Below are 21,433 nucleotides of genomic sequence, written 5' to 3'. Positions count from 1 at the left end.
GGGGAGGGCATTACGTATAAGGATACTACTACTGGGGGCGCACTACGTATAAGGACGCTACTACTACTGGGGGGACATTACGTATAAGAACGCTACTACTGGGGGGCATTAAGTATAAGGACGCTACTACTACTGGGGGGACATTACGTATAAGGACGCTACTACTGGGGGGCATTACGTATAAGGACGCTACTACTGGGGGGATATTACGTATAAGAACGCTACTACTGGGGGGCATTACGTATAAGGACGCTACTACTACTTGGAGGGCATTACGTATAAGAACGCTACTACTACTGGGGGGCATTACGTATAAGGACGCTACTACTACTGGGGGTGCACTACGTATAAGGACGCTACTACTACTGTGGGGGGCATTACGTATAAGAACGCTACTACTACTGGGGGGCATTACGTATAAGGACGCTACTACTACTGTGGGGGGCATTACGTATAAGGACGCTACTACTACTGGGGGTGCACTACGTATAAGGACGCTACTACTACTGTGGGGGGCATTACGTATAAGGGCGCTACTACTACTGGGGGTGCACTACGTATAAGGACGCTACTACTACTGGGTGGCATTTTGTATAAGGATGCTACTATTACTGGGGTGCATTACATATAAGGACGCTACTACTACGGGTGGGGCATTACGTATAAGATTAATAAGATTGTACTACATTGTGGCGTAATTTTAAATGGGGGTACTACTGTGTGGCCATGCCCCTTACTTGTGAGACCACAACCCTTTTCCCGGCGCGCGCTAAAGGAATATTGGAGGGCGCAAATTTATAGTTTGCAGGGGGGCGCCGAACACCCTAGCACCGGCCCTGAATACAGCGGTACACATCAGAACGATGTAATGAAGGACGGAATGAAATCTCGTTCTGTCCTCCATTACATTGCATGGCGCCATATGCAATACCGTCCAGTTGGCCATGCAGCAGACGATATTGCCTGTGACCGCAGGAGCACGCAGATTGGTCGTGCACACTGAGCAATCCAGCCGATATGTTGTTCTGATTCGACCAGAAACGACATATCGTCCTAAGATCGCTCCAGTGTGTACCCAGCTCAACTTCTACAGTACTGTATTTCTCATCAGGACAATCTGGTCTCTCCTATCAGTAGAAATTTATCTGCCTGCCATTACTATGATCTCCCCACCAGCTTACCCTGCCTGATTATTCATATATATCTCCCATCACATCTCTACCTGCTCTCCCTGCTTGATCATCCATATATACATCTTCCATCACATCTTTATCAGATGCTATCTGCTCTCCCTGCCTGATCATCCATATACAGTATACAGTACATCTCCCATCACATCTTTACCAGACTCCACCTGCTCTCCCTGCCTGATTATTCATATATACATCTTCCATCACATCTTTTCCTGCTTACCCTGCCTGATTATCCATATATACTTCTCCCATCACATCTTTACCAGACGCTACCTGCTCTCCCTGTCTGATCATTCATCATTCATATATACATCTCCAATCACATCTCTACCAGACATTACCTACTCTCCCTGCCTGATCATCCATATATACATCTCCCATCACATCATCACCAACATTACCTGCTCTCCCTGCCTGATCATCCATATATACATCTCCCATCACATCATCACCAGACGCTACCTGCTCTCCCTGCCTGATCATCCATATATACATCTCCCATCACATCATTACCAGACATTACCTGCTCTCCCTGCCTGATCATCCATATATACATCTTCCATCACATCATTACCAGACATTACCTGCTCTCCCTGCCTGATCATCCATATATACATCTCCCATCACATCATTACCAGACATTACCTGCTCTCCCTGCCTGATCATCCATATACACATCTCCTATCACATCATTACCAGACATTACCTGCTCTCCCTGCCTGATCATCCATATATACATCTCCCATCACATCATTACCAGACATTACCTGCTCTCCCTGCCTGATCATCCATATATACATCTCCCATCACATCATTACCAGACATTACCTGCTCTCCCTGCCTGATCATCCATATATACATCTCCCATCACATCATCACCAGACGCTACCTGCTCTCCCTGCCTGATCATCCATATATACATCTCCCATCACATCATTACCAGACATTACCTGCTCTCCCTGCCTGATCATCCATATATACATCTTCCATCACATCATTACCAGACATTACCTGCTCTCCCTGCCTGATCATCCATATATACATCTCCCATCACATCATTACCAGACATTACCTGCTCTCCCTGCCTGATCATCCATATACACATCTCCTATCACATCATTACCAGACATTACCTGCTCTCCCTGCCTGATCATCCATATATACATCTCCCATCACATCATTACCAGACATTACCCGCTCTCCCTGCCTGATCATCCATATATACATCTCCCATCACATCATTACCAGACATTACCTGCTCTCCCTGCCTGATCATCCATATATACATCTCCCATCACATCATTACCAGACATTACCTGCTCTCCCTGCCTGATCATCCATATATACATCTCCCATCACATCATTACCAGACATTACCTGCTCTCCCTGCCTGATCATCCATATATACATCTCCCATCACATCTTTACCAGACATTACCTGCTCTCCCTGCCTGATCATCCATATATACATCTCCCATCACATCATTACCAGACATTACCTGCTCTCCCTGCCTGATCATCCATATATACATCTCCCATCACATCATTACCAGACATTACCTACTCTCCCCGCCTGATCATCCATATATACATCTCCCATCACATCATTACCAGACATTACCTGCTCTCCCTGCCTGATCATCCATATATACATCTCCCATCACATCATTACCAGACATTACCTACTCTCCCTGCCTGATCATCCATATATACATCTCCCATCACATCATTACCAGACATTACCTGCTCTCCCTGCCTGATCATCCATATATACATCTCCCATCACATCATTACCAGACATTACCTGCTCTCCCTGCCTGATCATCCATATATACATCTCCCATCACATCATTACCAGACATTACCTGCTCTCCCTGCCTGATCATCCATATATACATCTCCCATCACATCATCACCAGACATTACCTGCTCTCCCTGCCTGATCATCCATATATACATCTCCCATCACATCATCACCAGACATTACCTGCTCTCCCTGCCTGATCATCCATATATACATCTCCCATCACATCATTACCTGCTCTCCCTGCCTGATCATCCATATATACATCTCCCATCACATCATTACCAGACATTACCTGCTCTCCCTGCCTGATCATCCATATATACATCTCCCATCACATCATTACCAGACATTACCCGCTCTCCCTGCTGGATCATCCATATACACATCTTCCATCACATCGTTACCAGACATTACCTGCTCTCCCTGCCTGATCATCCATATATACATCTCCCATCACATCATTACCAGACATTACCTGCTCTCCCTGCCTGATCATCCATATATACATCTCCCATCACATCATTACCAGACATTACCCGCTCTCCCTGCCTGATCATCCATATATACATCTCCCATCACATCATTACCAGACATTACCTGCTCTCCCTGCCTGATCATCCATATATACATCTCCCATCACATCATTACCAGACATTACCTGCTCTCCCTGCCTGATCATCCATATATACTTCTCCCATCACATCTTTACCAGACGCTACTTGCTCTCCCTACCTGGTCATCCATATATAACTCTCCCATCAGATTTTTACCAGATGCTACCTGCTCTCCCTGCCTGATCATCTATATAAAACTCACCCATCACATCTTTCCAAGACACTACCTGCTCTCCGTGCCTGATCATCCATATATACATTTCCAATCACATCTTTTCCAGACTCTACCTGCTCTCCCTGCCTGATCATCCATCTACAGTATAACTTGCCGATCACATCTTTTCCAGACTCTACCTGCTCTCCCTGCCTGATCATCCATATTCACATCTTCCATCACATGTTTCCCAGACTACCTGCTACCCTTATCTGAACATTAAGTTATCATTATCAATGTTCTATATGATCCACACAGGTGTAAGTATCAATAAATACTGTATCATATAATTCTGGCTATGTTTTACAATGAAAGGGGCACCTATTATTATTATTATTACATTTTATTTATAAGGCGCCACAAGTGTTTTGCAGCGCCGTACAAAGGACAGTACAAGGAGACACCTACCTCTGTGATGTTGATGGTGGTCTCCATCTTGGGTTCCTCTTGCTCTGCCAAGTTTCTTTGTCCTTTCTGTAGTAAAACCTTCTTTAACTCTGCATGTAATTTTTCCTTCTGTGCCTGAAAGCAGGAGACACCCATCAGAAACTATCAAGTGATCTCATCATGCCCCTCTTTTTGGTAGAAGTAAAAAAAGAGTTGTGGTGGTCAGATAACATTGGGAGAGGGGGGAGGGGGGATTATTATCAGGTATACTGATAGTTGGTGACCTTCTGTTTCCAATGTCCATCCCTAGTCAGCCATAACTGCACTTGCACTGCATGCACAGAGATAAATACGGATGTTTGCCTATATACCCAGTTGCACGCATCTATGATGCTGTACCGGCCATATAATCTACGTGGCCGCACTGGCCATATCATCTACGAGGCTGCATCAGCCATATCACATATCATCTACGCGGCCGCACCGGCCATATCATACCCGAGGCCGCACCAACCATATAATCTAAGAGACCGCAACGGCCATATCATTTACGAAGCCACACCGGCCACATCATTTACGAAGCCACACCGGCCACATCATTTACGATGCCGCACCGGCCACATCATCTACGAGGTCGCACCAGCCATATCATCTAAGAAACCGCACCGGCCATATAATTTACGAGGCCGCACCAGCCATATCATCTACGAGGCTGCACCGGCCATATCATCTAAGAAGGCCGCATCGGCCAGATCAATTAGGAGTCCGCACTGACCATATCATCTATGAGGCCGCTCGGGCCATATCATTTATGAGGCTGAACCGGACATATCATCTATGAGGCTGCACCGCCATAACCACCAGCTTGTGGAATCGGCCAACATTACTAACAATTAATGTTTCTACCGACCTTAAAGATGGGCAAGATATCTATCAAAATCATACCGATCTCTGTGTACACACCACTCAGCATAGCCCATATTTCTGCCTACACGCCCTCTATCACTTTAACCTAAATTGCCAGTCACCATTCTTGGATTAGCTACTGTACATTTTCCATACATGGATATTAAATGATCAATGCTTTATGTTCTCTTAGATCCACGCATCGTCAGGCTACATATAATATCTCATATGATGAGATGTTTCAGGGGGTGGTCTTCAGTATGCCGAATGTCGGGATCCTGGCGCACATTATACCGGCCCCGGAATCCTGACACCCGGCATACTGACAGCTATTCTCCCTCATGGAGGTCCATGACCCCCCTGGAGGGAGAATAAAATAGTGTGGCGCGCGTAGCGCGCCACCGTGCCCGCAACGTGGCGAGCGCAGCGAGGCCGCAAGGGGCTCCATAGCGCTCGCCACGCTGTCGGTATGCCGGTGGTCAGGCTCCCGGCGCCGGTATGCTGGTCGCCGGGAGCCCGAGCGCCGGCATACCGTACTACACCCGTTTCAGGCTATGGCGATGTTACTGCAATGATTTGTTACTACTGCGTATGCAGGAAAAGTCTACCAAACCCTTACTGTGTACAGCGAACCAATGTGTGCAATGGAATACAAATTTGTGTACAACATTGCTATGACCTGAGACGGCGTCTACGATCTACGACCGTAGATGGAGACTGAGAGGTGACCTATAGTGTTTATGGGTGTGTTATAGCAGTGTCATTGGCGTGTTATGGCAGTGTCCTGAGTGTGTTATAGCAGTGTCGTCGGCATGTTATGGCAGTGTCCTGAGTGTGTTATAGCAGTGTCGTCGGCATGTTATGGCAGTGTCCTGAGTGTGTTATAGCAGTGTCGTCGGCATGTTATGGCAGTGTCCTGAGTGTGTTATAGCAGTGTCGTCGGCATGTTATGGCAGTGTCCTGAGTGTGTTATAGCAGTGTCGTCGGCAGTGTCATGGGCGTGTTATGGCAGTGCCATGGATGTGTTATAGCAGTGTCATGGGATGTGTTATAGCAGTGTCATGGGCGTGTTATGGCAGTGCCATGGATGTGTTATAGCAGTGTCATGGGATGTGTTATAGCAGTGTCATTGGCGTGTTAAGGCAGTGTCCTGAGTGTGTTATAGCAGTGTCGTCGGCAGTGTCATGGGCGTGTTATGGCAGTGCCATGGATGTGTTATAGCAGTGTCATGGGTGTGTTATAGCAGTGTCATTGGCATGTTATGGCAGTGTCATGGGCGTGGCGTGTTATGGCAGTGCCATGGATGTGTTATAGCAGTGTCATGGGATGTGTTATAGCAGTGTCATGGGCGTGTTATTGCAGTGCCATGGATGTGTTATAGCAGTGTTATGGGCGTGTTATGGCAGTGCTATGGGCCTGTTACAGCAGTGTTATGGGTGTGTTATAGCAGTGTTATGGGCGTGTTATGGCAGTGCTATGGGCCTGTTACAGCAGTGTTATGGCAGTGTTATGGGTGTGTTATGGCAGTGCCATGGATGTGTTATAGCAGTGTCATGGGATGTGTTATAGCAGTGTCATTGGCGTGTTATGGCAGTGTCCTGAGTGTGTTATAGCAGTGTCGTCGGCAGTGTCATGGGCGTGTTATGGCAGTGCCATGGATGTGTTATAGCAGTGTCATGGGTGTGTTATAGCAGTGTCATTGGCATGTTATGGCAGTGTCATGGGCGTGGCGTGTTATGGCAGTGCCATGGATGTGTTATAGCAGTGTCATGGGATGTGTTATAGCAGTGTCATGGGCGTGTTATGGCAGTGCCCTGGATGTGTTATAGCAGTGTTATGGGTGTGTTATAGCAGTGTTATGGGCGTGTTATGGCAGTGCTATGGGCCTGTTACAGCAGTGTTATGGGTGTGTTATGGCAGTGCCATGGATGTGTTATGGCAGTGTTATGGGCGTGTTATGGCAGTGCTATGGGCCTGTTACAGCAGTGTTATGGGTGTGTTATGGCAGTGTCATGGGATGTGTTATGGCAGTGTCATGGGCGTGTTATGGCAGTGCTATGGGCCTGTTACAGCAGTGTTATGGGTGTGTTATGGCAGTGTCATGGATGTGTTATAGCAGTGTCATGGGATGTGTTATGGCAGTGTCATGGGCGTGTTATGGCAGTGCTATGGGCCTGTTACAGCAGTGTTATGGGTGTGTTATGGCAGTGTCATGGATGTGTTATAGCAGTGTCATGGAAGTGTTATAGCAGTGTCATGGGATGTGTTATGGCAGTGTCATGGGCGTGTTATGGCAGTGCTATGGGCCTGTTACAGCAGTGTTATGGGTGTGTTATGGCAGTGCCATGGATGTGTTATAGCAGTGTTATGGGTGTGTTATAGCAGTGTTATGGGCGTGTTATGGCAGTGCTATGGGCCTGTTACAGCAGTGTTATGGGTGTGTTATGGCAGTGTTATGGGCGTGTTATGGCAGTGCCATGGATGTGTTATAGCAGTGTCATGGGATGTGTTATAGCAGTGTCATTGGCGTGTTATGGCAGTGTCCTGAGTGTGTTATAGCAGTGTCGTCGGCAGTGTCATGGGCGTGTTATGGCAGTGCCATGGATGTGTTATAGCAGTGTCATGGGTGTGTTATAGCAGTGTCATTGGCATGTTATGGCAGTGTCATGGGCGTGGCGTGTTATGGCAGTGCCATGGATGTGTTATAGCAGTGTCATGGGATGTGTTATAGCAGTGTCATGGGCATGTTATGGCAGTGCCATGGATGTGTTATAGCAGTGTTATGGGTGTGTTATAGCAGTGTTATGGGCGTGTTATGGCAGTGCTATGGGCCTGTTACAGCAGTGTTATGGGTGTGTTATGGCAGTGTCATGGGATGTGTTATGGCAGTGTCATGGGCGTGTTATGGCAGTGCTATGGGCCTGTTACAGCAGTGTTATGGCAGTGTCATGGATGTGTTATAGCAGTGTCATGGGATGTGTTATGGCAGTGTCATGGGCGTGTTATGGCAGTGCTATGGGCCTGTTACAGCAGTGTTATGGGTGTGTTATGGCAGTGTCATGGATGTGTTATAGCAGTGTCATGGGATGTGTTATGGCAGTGTCATGGGCGTGTTATGGCAGTGCTATGGGCCTGTTACAGCAGTGTTATGGGTGTGTTATGGCAGTGTCATGGATGTGTTATAGCAGTGTCATGGGATGTGTTATGGCAGTGTCATGGGCGTGTTATGGCAGTGCTATGGGCCTGTTACAGCAGTGTTATGGGTGTGTTATGGCAGTGCCATGGATGTGTTATAGCAGTGTTATGGGTGTGTTATAGCAGTGTTATGGGCGTGTTATGGCAGTGCTATGGGCCTGTTACAGCAGTGTTATGGGTGTGTTATGGCAGTGCCATGGATGTGTTATAGCAGTGTCATGGGATGTGTTATGGCAGTGCCATGGATGTGTTATAGCAGTGTTATGGGTGTGTTATAGCAGTGTTATGGGTGTGTTATGGCAGTGCTATGGGCCTGTTACAGCAGTGTTATGGGTGTGTTATGGCAGTGTCATGGATGTGTTATAGCAGTGTCATGGGATGTGTTATGGCAGTGTCATGGGCGTGTTATGGCAGTGCTATGGGCCTGTTACAGCAGTGTTATGGGTGTGTTATGGCAGTGCCATGGATGTGTTATAGCAGTGTTATGGGTGTGTTATAGCAGTGTTATGGGCGTGTTATGGCAGTGCTATGGGCCTGTTACAGCAGTGTTATGGGTGTGTTATGGCAGTGCCATGGATGTGTTATAGCAGTGTTATGGGTGTGTTATAGCAGTGTTATGGGTGTGTTATGGCAGTGCTATGGGCCTGTTACAGCAGTGTTATGGGTGTGTTATGGCAGTGTCATGGATGTGTTATAGCAGTGTCATGGGATGTGTTATGGCAGTGTCATGGGCGTGTTATGGCAGTGCTATGGGCCTGTTACAGCAGTGTTATGGGTGTGTTATGGCAGTGCCATGGATGTGTTATAGCAGTGTTATGGGTGTGTTATAGCAGTGTTATGGGCGTGTTATGGCAGTGCTATGGGCCTGTTACAGCAGTGTTATGGGTGTGTTATGGCAGTGCCATGGATGTGTTATAGCAGTGTTATGGGTGTGTTATAGCAGTGTTATGGGTGTGTTATGGCAGTGCTATGGGCCTGTTACAGCAGTGTTATGGGTGTGTTATGGCAGTGTCACGGGCATGTTTCAGCATGTAGCTGCATTCTCTTACGCTGCATCGCAGCCACAGTCGCCATATTTTTTTTTTTAAATTCTTTATTTATACGTGGTGAAGCATAGTAAGAAAACATTACATGGAAACATGGCCATCAGAACCAGCGTCCAGCATAAACCACAAATTTTCAAATAGACAACAAAGTTAGTCAATGAAGGAAGAACGGTAACATTCAAATGTAGAAATCGGGGGGGGGGGGGGGAGAGGAGGGAAAGGGGGTACAGTCGCCATATTTTGAGAAAGTTACAAGGGAAACTCTGCGCCAGGCAGGAGCTTCTTGAGGAGTTGCTGTTGCGACTGATGGTGGATTGATAGGATCCACTAGTACAGGTGAGCTATGCTCAGATATGCACTGAGGTCGTCACAGGGTTTGCTCAGCCCGTCACACGGAAGTACACAAGAGGAATGCTCATGCTGACATTTGCATACTTTTGCACTTGAGAATCCAGGAGAAATCACAGCCCTACATGATTTGCGTTCCCTTCTGAATACGGCCCTATGAGTCTCCAAACACATAATAGAATCAGTTGCCTTTTCCTTTAAATATCTCTCTCTCTCTCTCTCTCTATATATATATATATATATATATATATATATATATATAAATGCGAAAGCCCTCACTCACTCACTTAAGGTCCGTACACACGGCACGATGTGTCACTGAATGACATATCATGCCTGGTGGGAGGCTGGCATCGGCAAGTGCACACACACTTGCTGATGCCGGCAGCGACGAACGGCGGCAGTGGGGGACATGCTGCCAAACATCGCTAACAACAGCCCCAGCTCTTCTAGTATGTTGAAAAGATCTGGGGCTGTCGTTAGCGACCCGCGGGTGTGCACATCGCCATTGGTATCGGGAATACACACTGAACGATGTACACAATGTGTCATTCCAAAAGATCGGGAATGCCCACATTATCACTGATTCTCTTACTTCCTGGTATGTTAGGAAGCTGACATTTAACATAGGAATTCTTCAGGTGGGAAATAGGAAAATTACGTAATCAGAATTTTAATAAACCTCCCCTAAGGGGATGAAGAGGTGGTTGACATAATGACATCATTACCGATGCGTGGCTTGCGTTGCGTTAACGATAACTCCCAAACAGACAATCAGATCAAAATTTGATATTAATAAACTACAAAAATGGTCCTGTCACTTTTACTGTATCTGCTACGGGTGCTCCTCGGGTAATGGCAAGAACCATGGATTAATTTTTACTTACATTAACACGACTCAAATTTACATCTCTATAGACTAACCAAATTATTAACACTCATATATATGTACAATCGTGAAAATCAGAAACTCCCGTGCAAAGAACAGCTAGTATTATTATAAACCCGACCATGGTACAGGACTATGGATACATTGACGCAGACTGTTATTTTTAAATTGCAGGAAATGAGTAGCGACACTGTAACGAGCCTCACAAGTGAGCTGGACAGGAAATTTCTGGGATTTTATTCCCAGGAAAAGATTCTCATGTTGATATCATTGGTAAGACTAGGGCTGGCAGTTCTTTGAGTAACTGAGGAATTGGGCATGGCGATTAGGATGGGAGGATGACAAGTTGCAGTGGTTTTTTAACCTTAACTGTACCCCAGTCTAACAGAACGCGGCTTCCATCAGCCCAAAGGAACACAGATTAGTGCTGGATTCTTTCTGTAAAACCATGATTATATCAGCTGTACATTCAAACTAACACAGTAATTTCCATACACCCAGAGTTATTTACGAGCACTATACTGTAAACAGATTGAAGTGAAAAGACATCTTGTGACTGATACCTAACGCTGGCCCCACGTGCAGCCATTTGCCAGCAAATTATCAACCAAGGTGATCCTAACACAGAGAATAATACAACCCAGACTGATTGGTCGGTTTAGCCCAGTAAAAAAAAATGACCGGTATCTGCCTATACAGTATGTGTTTGTCCTATTGCTCTGTATTCAGGCAAATCAGGAAGGTTGGCCCTTATGCAACAAGCTTTATTGGCATGATTAATGGATACATAGAAACATAGAATATAACAACAGAAAAGAACCATATGGTATTAGTATTCGGGTATTAAGGGATTGTTTACTGGATTGGGTTAAGGTATTATGGATAGGATTTTAGGGTTGTTTTAGTGGTTTGGGTTAGTGGTTATGATATTAGGGTTAGTTTGGGGGATTGGGTGAGAGTATTTGGGATTGGATATTAAGGTTGGTTTATCAGTTAGGGTTAAGGTATTAGGGTTTGGGTTGGGTTAGGGTATTAGGGTTATGTGTCCTGGTCCCCAATTCCGCTAGTGTCTCCCCCCCAATCGCCCCATGTGGCTGATGGAGGCCGCAGCACTGAAAGGTTTAACCCCCATGCTGTGGCGCCATATCCGAACGGAACTATCGGCGCCAGGTGCCAAATGGACCTATATCTGAATATATTACCAGCACTAGGAGCCATTTGTTTAAAAATGTGAAATGCTAATATGTTTTGTTGTGCCGCGGCAATGCTTCTTGTTAAAAGGAGTCATTGCAGCCGGAACAGTTGTCCCGGTCTGCAGGGCTAAGTGCACTGCACACTGTGGGAACGGGAGCACTGGCTCCCAGTCCAGAGACGGAACCTTGCGTGGCGATGGTGGTCTGCAGTTAACTCCAGGGGCCTAATTCAGACCTGATCGTAGCCGTGCAGCTATGATCAGTTGCTCAGACATGGAGGGGGGGGGGGGGGGGGGCGCCCAGCACAGGGCTAGTCCGTCCCGCATGTCTGGCCCTCCACCCCCCACACAGGTACAAAAGCATTGCACGGCGGCGATGTTTTTGTACCTGAAGAGTAGCTCCCTACCAGCGCAGCTCCTGCGCACTAGCAGGGAGCTACCCGTCGCTCTCCGGGTCACAGCGGCTGCATGTGATGTCACGCAGCTGCCGCGGGGCGCCCCCCCCCCCCCACGCCTGTGTTGCCCGCACCTTGCCCCCAAAACGCCGGCCCAACGCCGCTGGCCCACCCCCTCCCACCCAGCGACCGCCTCTGCCTGTCAACCATGCAGAGGCAATCGCTGGACTGAGATGCCCATCGGCTCTATGGCATGCGCCGGCGCCCTGTGGCACCTGAGCATGCGCAGTTCAGACCTGATCGGCTGCTGTGTGAAAACGCACAGCAGCGATCAGGTCTGAATTAGCCCCCTGGTGCGCTGCAGTGGGAGAGTATAAGCAGCCACTGCAGCCAGGAGCATTGGCACAAGGCGCAGTGCAGATAATAAAATATATTTTATTGTTCTGTTTGTGATGCAGTCCTGGGTCACCTGCATGGTGAAACTGTGTATAAAGAGTACACCAGATCCAGAAGGGTTAAAGTCGTACATGTGCCAAAATAAATTATATTAAAATTCTATTAATATATTTGTAAAATGTATGTGCAGCACTGAGCCTGAAACACAGATCTCGAGCTGCAGTGCCCCAAAGCCTGCTACAGCCTGATGTGTATGGGTGTGTGTTTATCTGTGTGTGGGGTGTGTATATAGTATGTGTGTGAGGTGTGTATGTGAGTGTGGGGTGTCTCTTTGCACGTGTGATGTGTGAGAAGTGTATATATCTGTGTGTGTAGCCGGGGTGTGTGTGTGTGTGGGGGGGGGGTGTAGTGCATATGTGTTTGTGTGTGTGGTGTGTGGGAAGTGTATATATTTGTGTGTGTGGGGTGTGTTTATGTGTGGGATGTGTATGTGTGTGTGTGTGTGTGTGTGTGTGTGTGTGTGTGTGTGTGGTGTGTGTTTATATGTATGTGTGATGTCTGGGAAGTGTATATATGTGTGTATGTATTTTTGTGTTTGCTGTGACTATCAGCTATCAGAATCATCAGATGTAGGGGGTAATTCGGAGTTGATCGCAGCAGGATTTTTGTTAGCAGTTGGGCAAAACCATGTGCACTGCAGGGGAGGCAGACATAACATGTGCAGAGAGAGTTAGATTTGGGTGGGTTATTTTGTTTCTGTGCAGGGTAAATACTGGCTGCTTTATTTTTACACTGCAATTTAGATTGCAGATTGAACACACCCCACCCAAATCTAACTCTCTCTGCACATGTTATATCTGCTTCCCCTGCAGTGCACATGGGCCCTCATTCCGAGTTGTTCGCTCGGTATTTTTCATCGCATCGCAGTGAAAATCCGCTTAGTACGCATGCGCAATGTTCGCACTGCGACTGCGCCAAGTAACTTTACTATGAAGAAAGTATTTTTACTCACGGCTTTTTCTTCGCTCCGGCGATCGTAATGTGATTGACAGGAAATGGGTGTTACTGGGCGGAAACACGGCGTTTCAGGGGCGTGTGGCTGAAAACGCTACCGTTTCCGGAAAAAACGCAGGAGTGGCCGGGGAAACGGTGGGAGTGCCTGGGCGAACGCTGGGTGTGTTTGTGACGTCAACCAGGAACGACAAGCACTGAAATGATCGCACAGGCAGAGTAAGTCTGGAGCTACTCTGAAACTGCTAAGTAGTTAGTAATCGCAATATTGCGAATACATCGGTCGCAATTTTAAGAAGCTAAGATTCACTCCCAGTAGGCGGCGGCTTAGCGTGTGTAACTCTGCTAAAATCGCCTTGCGACCGATCAACTCGGAATGAGGGCCATGGTTTTGCCCAACTGCTAACAAAAATCCTGCTGCAATCAACTCAGAATTACCCCCGTATTGCATTCTGTTAATTCCTCTTGTGACTCTACAATAAAATGTTACGATTTGAGGCCTTGGTATGAGTGTCACAGAGTATAGTTTTCCCATCCTTACTCCATGGCTTGCCAGCAGGCTAGAATATTAGCAATTCTGCAGTTATACCCAGATGAAAGCAACTAAATGATTTGGCTAACCATGATATCACATTTCCCCATCACATCTCTCTAACCATCACCACCTTTCCTTTAGCTTTTCCCTTAGCCCTTCACCTACTCTGCCCTGATACTTTGTCCTCCTCACCCAATTCACTTCTCTCCACCATTTCCAGCTCACCAGCACCTTTACTTCTGCAGTGGACACTGTTGATCCAGCTAAAGAATCAGGCCACGCTTCAATCCTGGCATTACGTATGCACATGAACTTGGCTCGCAGCCTGCTCCTGAGGCTGAAAGGAAAAGTACACCCTCAGGGATTCACATGTGGATAAATCCACAGTAACTGAACCGAGCTGTCCCTATAATTACCACGTGCCCAATTGAATATGCCCCCTTATGCATAATAAATATAACTAGAATGCTATTATAATAATGTATATTATATGCTATTATAAGCAAAATATTCTCCTAAAAAAAAAATTGTGTGCTATCATTTCTCCCAGAGGGCAGAGTATTTGTGAGGCAGTCCCTCTGACAGATTATGGACAGTATTGTGGATATGCAAACTCATAGAGCACTAATAGGTTTACAATGCACGGAAGTGACGGAACTCCAACATCAAGGTAAGAAAGCGTGAAACAGAGAAAGGGGGAAGGAAAATAGAAGAGAGATGAAGAAGATAGGAGAAGAGAAGAAAAGGTAAGTAGTGGAAGGAGAGACAGGAAAGCAGGTAAATAGCAATCACTACAAGACAAAAAGAAATTAGAAACAATCACAATAGACAGTGAATACACAGGGAAACCACAATTCAAAAGGCAAAAGACCTCCTAACCAGGAAATCACTATTATAAACAAGCATCTTAACTCCACCTCTTAACTGTAACAGAATCAATTATACCATAAAAATGGGAGACACATTGAATTTTTAACCCTTGCCCTTAAATTAATTCTGACACAGCCAGTAGTTTAAACTCTCTCTCTCTCTCTCTATATATATATATATATATATATATATATATACACAGTTGTGCTCATAAGTTTACATACCCTAGCAGAATTTGTGATTTTCTGTCCATTTGTCAGAGAATATGAATGATAACTCACAAACTTTTCTTTCACTCATGGTTAGTGGTTGGGTGAAGCCATTTATTGTCAAACAACTGTGTTTACTCTTTTTAAATCATAATGACAACAGAAACTACCCAGATGACCCTGATCAAAAGTTTACATACCCAGGAGATTTTGGCCTGATAACATGCCCACAAGTTGACACAAACGGGTTTGAAATAACTTTGAATGGCTACTAAAGGTAACCATCCTCACCTGTGATCTGTTTGCTTGTAATCTGTGTGTGTGTGTGTGTGTGTGTGTGTGTGTGTGTGTAGAAAAGGTCAGTGAGTTTCTGGACTCCTGAAAGACCCTTGCATCTTTCAATCAGTGCTGCACTGACGTGTCTAGATTCTGAGTCATGGGGAAAGCAAAATTGTCAAAGGATCTGCGGGAAAAGGTTATTGAACTGTATAAAACAGGAAAGGGATATAAAAAAATATCCAAGCAATTGAGAATGCCTATCAGCAGTGTTCAAACTCTAATTAAGAAGTGGAAAATGAGGGATTCTGTGGAAAGCAAATCACGGTCAGGTAGACCAACAAAAATTTCAGCCACAACTACCAGGAAAATTGTTCGGTATGCAAAGAAAAATCCACAAATAACTTCAGCTGAAATACAGGACTCTCTGAAAAAAAGTGGTGTGATTGTTTCAAGATGCACAATAAGGAGGCATTTGAAGAAAAATGGGCTGCATGGTCGAGTCGCCATTACTACGCAAATGCCACAAAGCATCCCACTTACAATACTCCAAACAGCACAGAGACAACCCTCAAAACTTCTGGAACAAAGTCATTTGGAGTGATGAGACCAAAATTGAACTTTCTGACCACAACCATAAACGTTACATTTGGAGAGGAGTCGACAAGGCCTATGATGAAAGGTACACCATTCCTACTGTGAAACACGGAGGTGGATCGCTGATGTTTTGGGGATGTGTGAGCTACAAAGGCACTGGAAACTTGGTCAAAATTGATGGCAAGATGAATGCAGCATGTTGTCAGAAAATACTGGAGGAAAATTTGCCCTCATCAGCCCAGAAGCTGCGCATGGGACGTACTTGGACATTCCAACATGATAATGATCCAAAACACAAGGCCAAGTCGACCTGTCATTGGCTACAGTAGAATAAAGTAGTGATCAGCGGGTTCGGTTCCTCGAAATCCGAACCCCCCCGAACTTCACCCATTTTACACGGGTCCGAGGCAGACTCGGATCTTCCTGCCTTGCTCGGTTAACCCGAGCGCGCCCGAACGTCATCATCCCGCTGTCGGATTCTCGTGAGATTCGTATTCGTTCGGGGGGGGTTCGGATTTCGAGGAACCGAACCCGCTCATCACTACTCCTTATAGAGAGTGCAGAATTTTGCTGACCACCAGTATATATATAGCAGTACGGTACAGTAGTCCATTGCTCTACCTCTGTGTCGTCAAGTATACTACAAAAGTTCAGTAAAATGACCCAAAAATCAAAATTAAAAGCATCTGATGAGAAGCGTAAACTTGCCAATATGCCATTTACGACACGGAGTGGCAAGGAACGGCTGAGGCCCTGGCCTATGTTCATGGCTAGTGGTTCAGATTCACATGAGGATGGAAGCACTCATCCTCTTGCTAGAAAACTGCAGTGCCACTCCTAGGTGGGCCAGGTGTTTGTGTCGGCCACTTGGGTCGCTTAGCTTAGCCATCCAGCGACCTTGGGGCACCTCTTTTTTTCTTTGCATCATGTGCTGTTTAGGGACTATTTTTTCAATCGGCCATCCTGTCTGACACTGCAGTGCCACTCCTAGATGGGCCAGGTGTTTGTGTCGGCCACTTGGGTCGCTTAGCTTAGTCATCCAGCGACCTCTGTGCAAATTTTAGGACTAAAAATAATATTGTGAGGTGTGAGGTGTTCAGAATAGACTGGAAATGAGTGGAAATTATGGTTATTGAGATTAATAATACTATGGGATCAAAATGACCCCCAAATTCTATGATTTAAGCTGTTTTTGAGGGTTTTTTGTAAAAAAAACCCGAATCCATAACACACCCGAATCCGTCAAAAAAATTTCAGGGAGGTTTTGCCAAAACGCGTCCGAATCCAAAACACGGCCGTGGAACCGAATCCAAAACCAAAACACAAAACCCGAAAAATTTCCGGTGCACATCACTAGAATAAAGTGAAGGTTCTGGAGTGGCCATCTCAGTCTCCTGATCTCAATATCATTGAGCCACTCTGGGGAGATCTCAAACGTGCAGTTCATGCAAGACAGCCCAAGAATTTACAGGAACTGAAGGCTTTTTGCCAAGAAGAATGGGCAGCTTTACCATCTGAGAAAATAAAGAGCCACATCCACAACTACCACAAAAGACTTCAAGCTGTCATTGATGATAAAGGGGGCAATACACGGTATTAAGAACTGGGGTATGTAAACTTTTGATCAGGGTCATTTGGGTAGTTTCTGTTGTCATTATGATTTCAAAAGAGTGAACACAGTTGTTTGACAATAAATGGCTTCACCCAACCACTAACCATGAGTGAAAGAAAAGTTTGTGAGTTATCATTCATATTCTCTGACAAATGGCCAGAAAATCACAAATTCTGCTAGGGTATGTAAACTTATGAGCACAACTGTATATATATATATATATATATATATATATATATATATATACACACACACACACACACACACACACACACACACACACACACACACAGAAAAATGGCAGCAGGTGCTCTGGACTGATGAGTCAAAATTGAGTTTGGGATTTGGCCAGGATTAATGGTGTCTTCAAAATGCTGAGAAATACGGGCAGATACTGTACTTATTCAACATGAAATATCATCAGGGAGGCATCTAAATGGCTCCAAATTTATTCGGCAGCAGGATGACCCCAGAAATACAGCCAATGTCATTAAGAACTTTCTTCAGCGTAAATAAGAACAAGGAGTCCTGAAAATGATGATATGCCCCCCGCATAGCAGAAAATAGCACAAAAATAAACTATTAACATTTCTATATTGGAAGCATCCTTACTTTGCAGCATTTTTTTCACAACTGCCTAAAAGTTTTGCACAGTACTGTATATATATATATATATATATATATATACTTTCTCAGCAATAGGCAGCACTCGCAGGACTTATACAAACAGGAAAGTAGAAGGGAGACACGGAGACTACTCCTTAAGGGCCCCATACACTAGACCGATAATGCCAGATTTCAGCCCAATTTGGGCATTCGGACCGATATATTGGGTGAAATCGGGCATTTTCGGTGTGCTATTCCCCCCGATCCGATCTGATGCGCATTCCCGTGTGCATCGGATCGGATCCCCCTAAATCCGACATATCACAAGTGCTGCACTCGTTATATGTCGGATCCCGCAGTAATGGATGGGAAAGTAAAGGCTACATTGTATGCAAAAAAAACTGCATACAATATATCTAATACTATCCTGCCAACGGGGAGTCTGCCGGGAGGTTGGAAGAAATCTTATATGACATGACGGACCGTCATGTCGTATAAGTGTATGGGGCCCTTTAGATCTAAGGATTAGTCTCCCTGTCTCCTTTCTACTTAGCCGTTTGTATAAGTCCTGCGAGTGCCGCCTATTGCTGAGAAAGTATTGCTGTCTCTGTGAAGGATCCTAGGAGGGCACCCGGGCATCTTATTGGAGAAGGCTGAGTGCCGGTTCGTGTGGTGCACACACACACATAGATAGATTGATAGAGTAGGGTGGTGGAGGATAGTTTGATTGTCCCTATTATGGGACTCGACTGACAATCACACAAGGAAGTCCAGGACTGGTAGCACTGGTATTCAGCTCTCAGCTGCTCATCATCTAATAACAGAGCACAGGATGTGGGGTGGAGGAGATGACCCTGCTCTCTGGAACTTCTGAGCCCAACATCCTTTTCCCTTTCTTCTAGTGAATGAAAGGAAATTCTCACCGCTCGATCTGCGTCTTTGATTTCCTCCGGGGACAGATGGGGGCGGCCGGCGGGGGGAGACCTCTGCTTCAGGGGGCTGAACTTCTCTTTTACTTTTACTGGCTGAAGAAAAAAACGACACAATATTTGTAGCCCGAGTAGGTGAAAGGGAAATGGTTAAAAGATCAGATTCCAAGTGGAACTCCACAGCAACAATTCATAGATGTAAGAACTTCATGGGCCAGATGTAATGAAGTTCGAACTTGAACTTTTTTTTAAAAGTGGCAATCATTTATAATGCTTGGTTTTGCCGTGTACGTGATTGCTGCTTTAAAAAGAAAATCGAGTTTGGCTGGGAACCTGCACTTTCGGCCAACTCGGACTTCATTACACCAAGCCTATTGTTGTATTTTATAATAACTTGTATAGTATACAGCACTGCGAGTTACCATAATAACATCTATTTCGAAGTGGATGGTAACTGTGCTTCTCATACTGAGTGTAAGGGATGTAAGACACTTCTACAACGTGGCAACACAATGTCTGCCCACAAGCAGTAATGTTACAAAATATTATATGTATATTACTAAAAAGCATTATAGATAATTGGAAACAACCCCCCTTCCCCAAGAAGATCTAATGGGAAAACAACCTCAATTTAGGCATGCTTTGGGTAATCATCACAGATTTGTCCTGAGACTAATGGGCAAACTAGATGGATCAATCTTTGGGGTCTATTCATGAAGCAGTGAAAAGTGTGGAGAAGTGAGCCAGTGGAGAAGTTGCCCATGGCAAGTTTGGCAACCAATCAGCTGCTCTGTAAAATGTTATAGAAAGCACTTTATAAATGTTACGTAAGCACTGATTGATTGCCATGGGCAACTTCTCCACTGGCTTACTTTTCACTGCTTCATGAATAGACCCCTTTATCTGTTGCTAGTAACCTATGTTCCAAAGAGGTTTCACAGCCTCGTACAGCTTAAGTACAACGTTATGGAGCTACCATCCAGTGGAGGTGGCACATGGAATAGGAATACTTACAGGGGCTTTAGACACTTTTCGGGACACATGGCACTCCAATCTCTCTTCCCCTGCACCTGCGAGAATAATAAGGACTCAATCAGTAGATGATCCATTATAAGGCAATCACACATTTGCATATTTTAATGCGCAGACCATAGTGAGCGGTATCTGGTAATTTCACTTATGTAAAAAAATAATGTTTCTGTGTCACTAAGATCCCATTTTCCATAATGGTTGGTGCAGATTTGTGAAGCCCGGTTCACAGGAAAAATGTGCTGTAACCTGCAGCAGCCAATGAGGTAATGGTTAGCATTTTGTACACCTCATGCAATATTTCTATATGCACTTGCCCACAACTAACATGCCCACAAGGGCCTCATTGACTCTACAGCCACCAGGTTATGCCCTGTAACTGTGCTCTTGACAACCTTTAGAAACTATTTTAAACTAGAGATGAGCGGGTTCGGGTTTTACTCGGTTTTACTAAGATTTACTCGGTTCTCCAAACGGCATCTTATTGGCTATCCAAAACAAGAGACATCCGTGAGCCAATAAGATGCCGTTTTGAGAACCGAGTAAATCCGAGTAAAACCGAACCCACTCATCTCTACTTTAAACATCTTACTCTGCACAACAACATTTTTGTCTAGCGTGCCAGCACGTTACAAAGCATGCCTAGCCATCCTTTAGTGAGGAATACCCTGATCTGTTGCTTCAATCAATGTTTCTATGACATGGGTTGAAATGTTATTAGAACACTCTCCTGCATAAAAGGCCCCATATTGGAAAGACCATATTTACACACTCTCCTGAAACTGATATTAGATACCCGAATATGGGGGACAGCCTACTGGCTACTGGAAAAGCAAGCATCCTTTCTGCAACCTGCCAGCCGCTACCACTTCTTAGGTCAAGTGACCAAAGGAAGGAATTATGGGAAAACATAATGGGAGGCAGGGCTACGATGATGCAATTCAAGGCATCTTGCCCATCTGGACCTCCCTGTCCGCTGACCTGCCGAAGAGGGACTTGCCAAAGTCACTAAGTATGGCCAAGACTTGTCTTCCTCCATCTTTGAGCATTTGTAAAACAAACAAAAAAAAGGACCCCAAATATGCCTTTCTACATCTTCAATCTCATTTAAATAATCTGTTCCTGTGTAACAAAATGTTACTTTTGCATTTGAGTGTGTAGGTGGTAACATTAATGT

At 45.3% G+C, this 21,433-nt stretch overlaps 1 protein-coding gene across 1 annotated transcript in view; it reads right to left on the bottom strand.

Moving 5' to 3' along the window:
- Window positions 1-20,293, bottom strand: part of PRX (periaxin) — a 47,404-nt gene extending 27,111 nt beyond the window's left edge. Inside the window, exons 1-3 of the mRNA XM_063937698.1 lie at window positions 20,242-20,293; window positions 19,222-19,323; window positions 4,237-4,350 (exon numbers count right to left, since the gene is read on the bottom strand). Coding sequence (XP_063793768.1) covers window positions 4,237-4,263 — 27 coding nt within the window. The 5' untranslated portion in view covers window positions 4,264-4,350; window positions 19,222-19,323; window positions 20,242-20,293. The remainder of the gene's footprint in view (window positions 1-4,236; window positions 4,351-19,221; window positions 19,324-20,241) is intronic.
- Window positions 20,294-21,433: the final 1,140 nt, after the last annotated feature.

The sequence above is a fragment of the Pseudophryne corroboree genome, chromosome 8 (assembly GCF_028390025.1).
Source record: "Pseudophryne corroboree isolate aPseCor3 chromosome 8, aPseCor3.hap2, whole genome shotgun sequence".
Classification (NCBI taxonomy): Eukaryota; Metazoa; Chordata; class Amphibia; order Anura; family Myobatrachidae; genus Pseudophryne; species Pseudophryne corroboree.
This window is presented reverse-complemented; position numbering and strand designations above follow the sequence as displayed.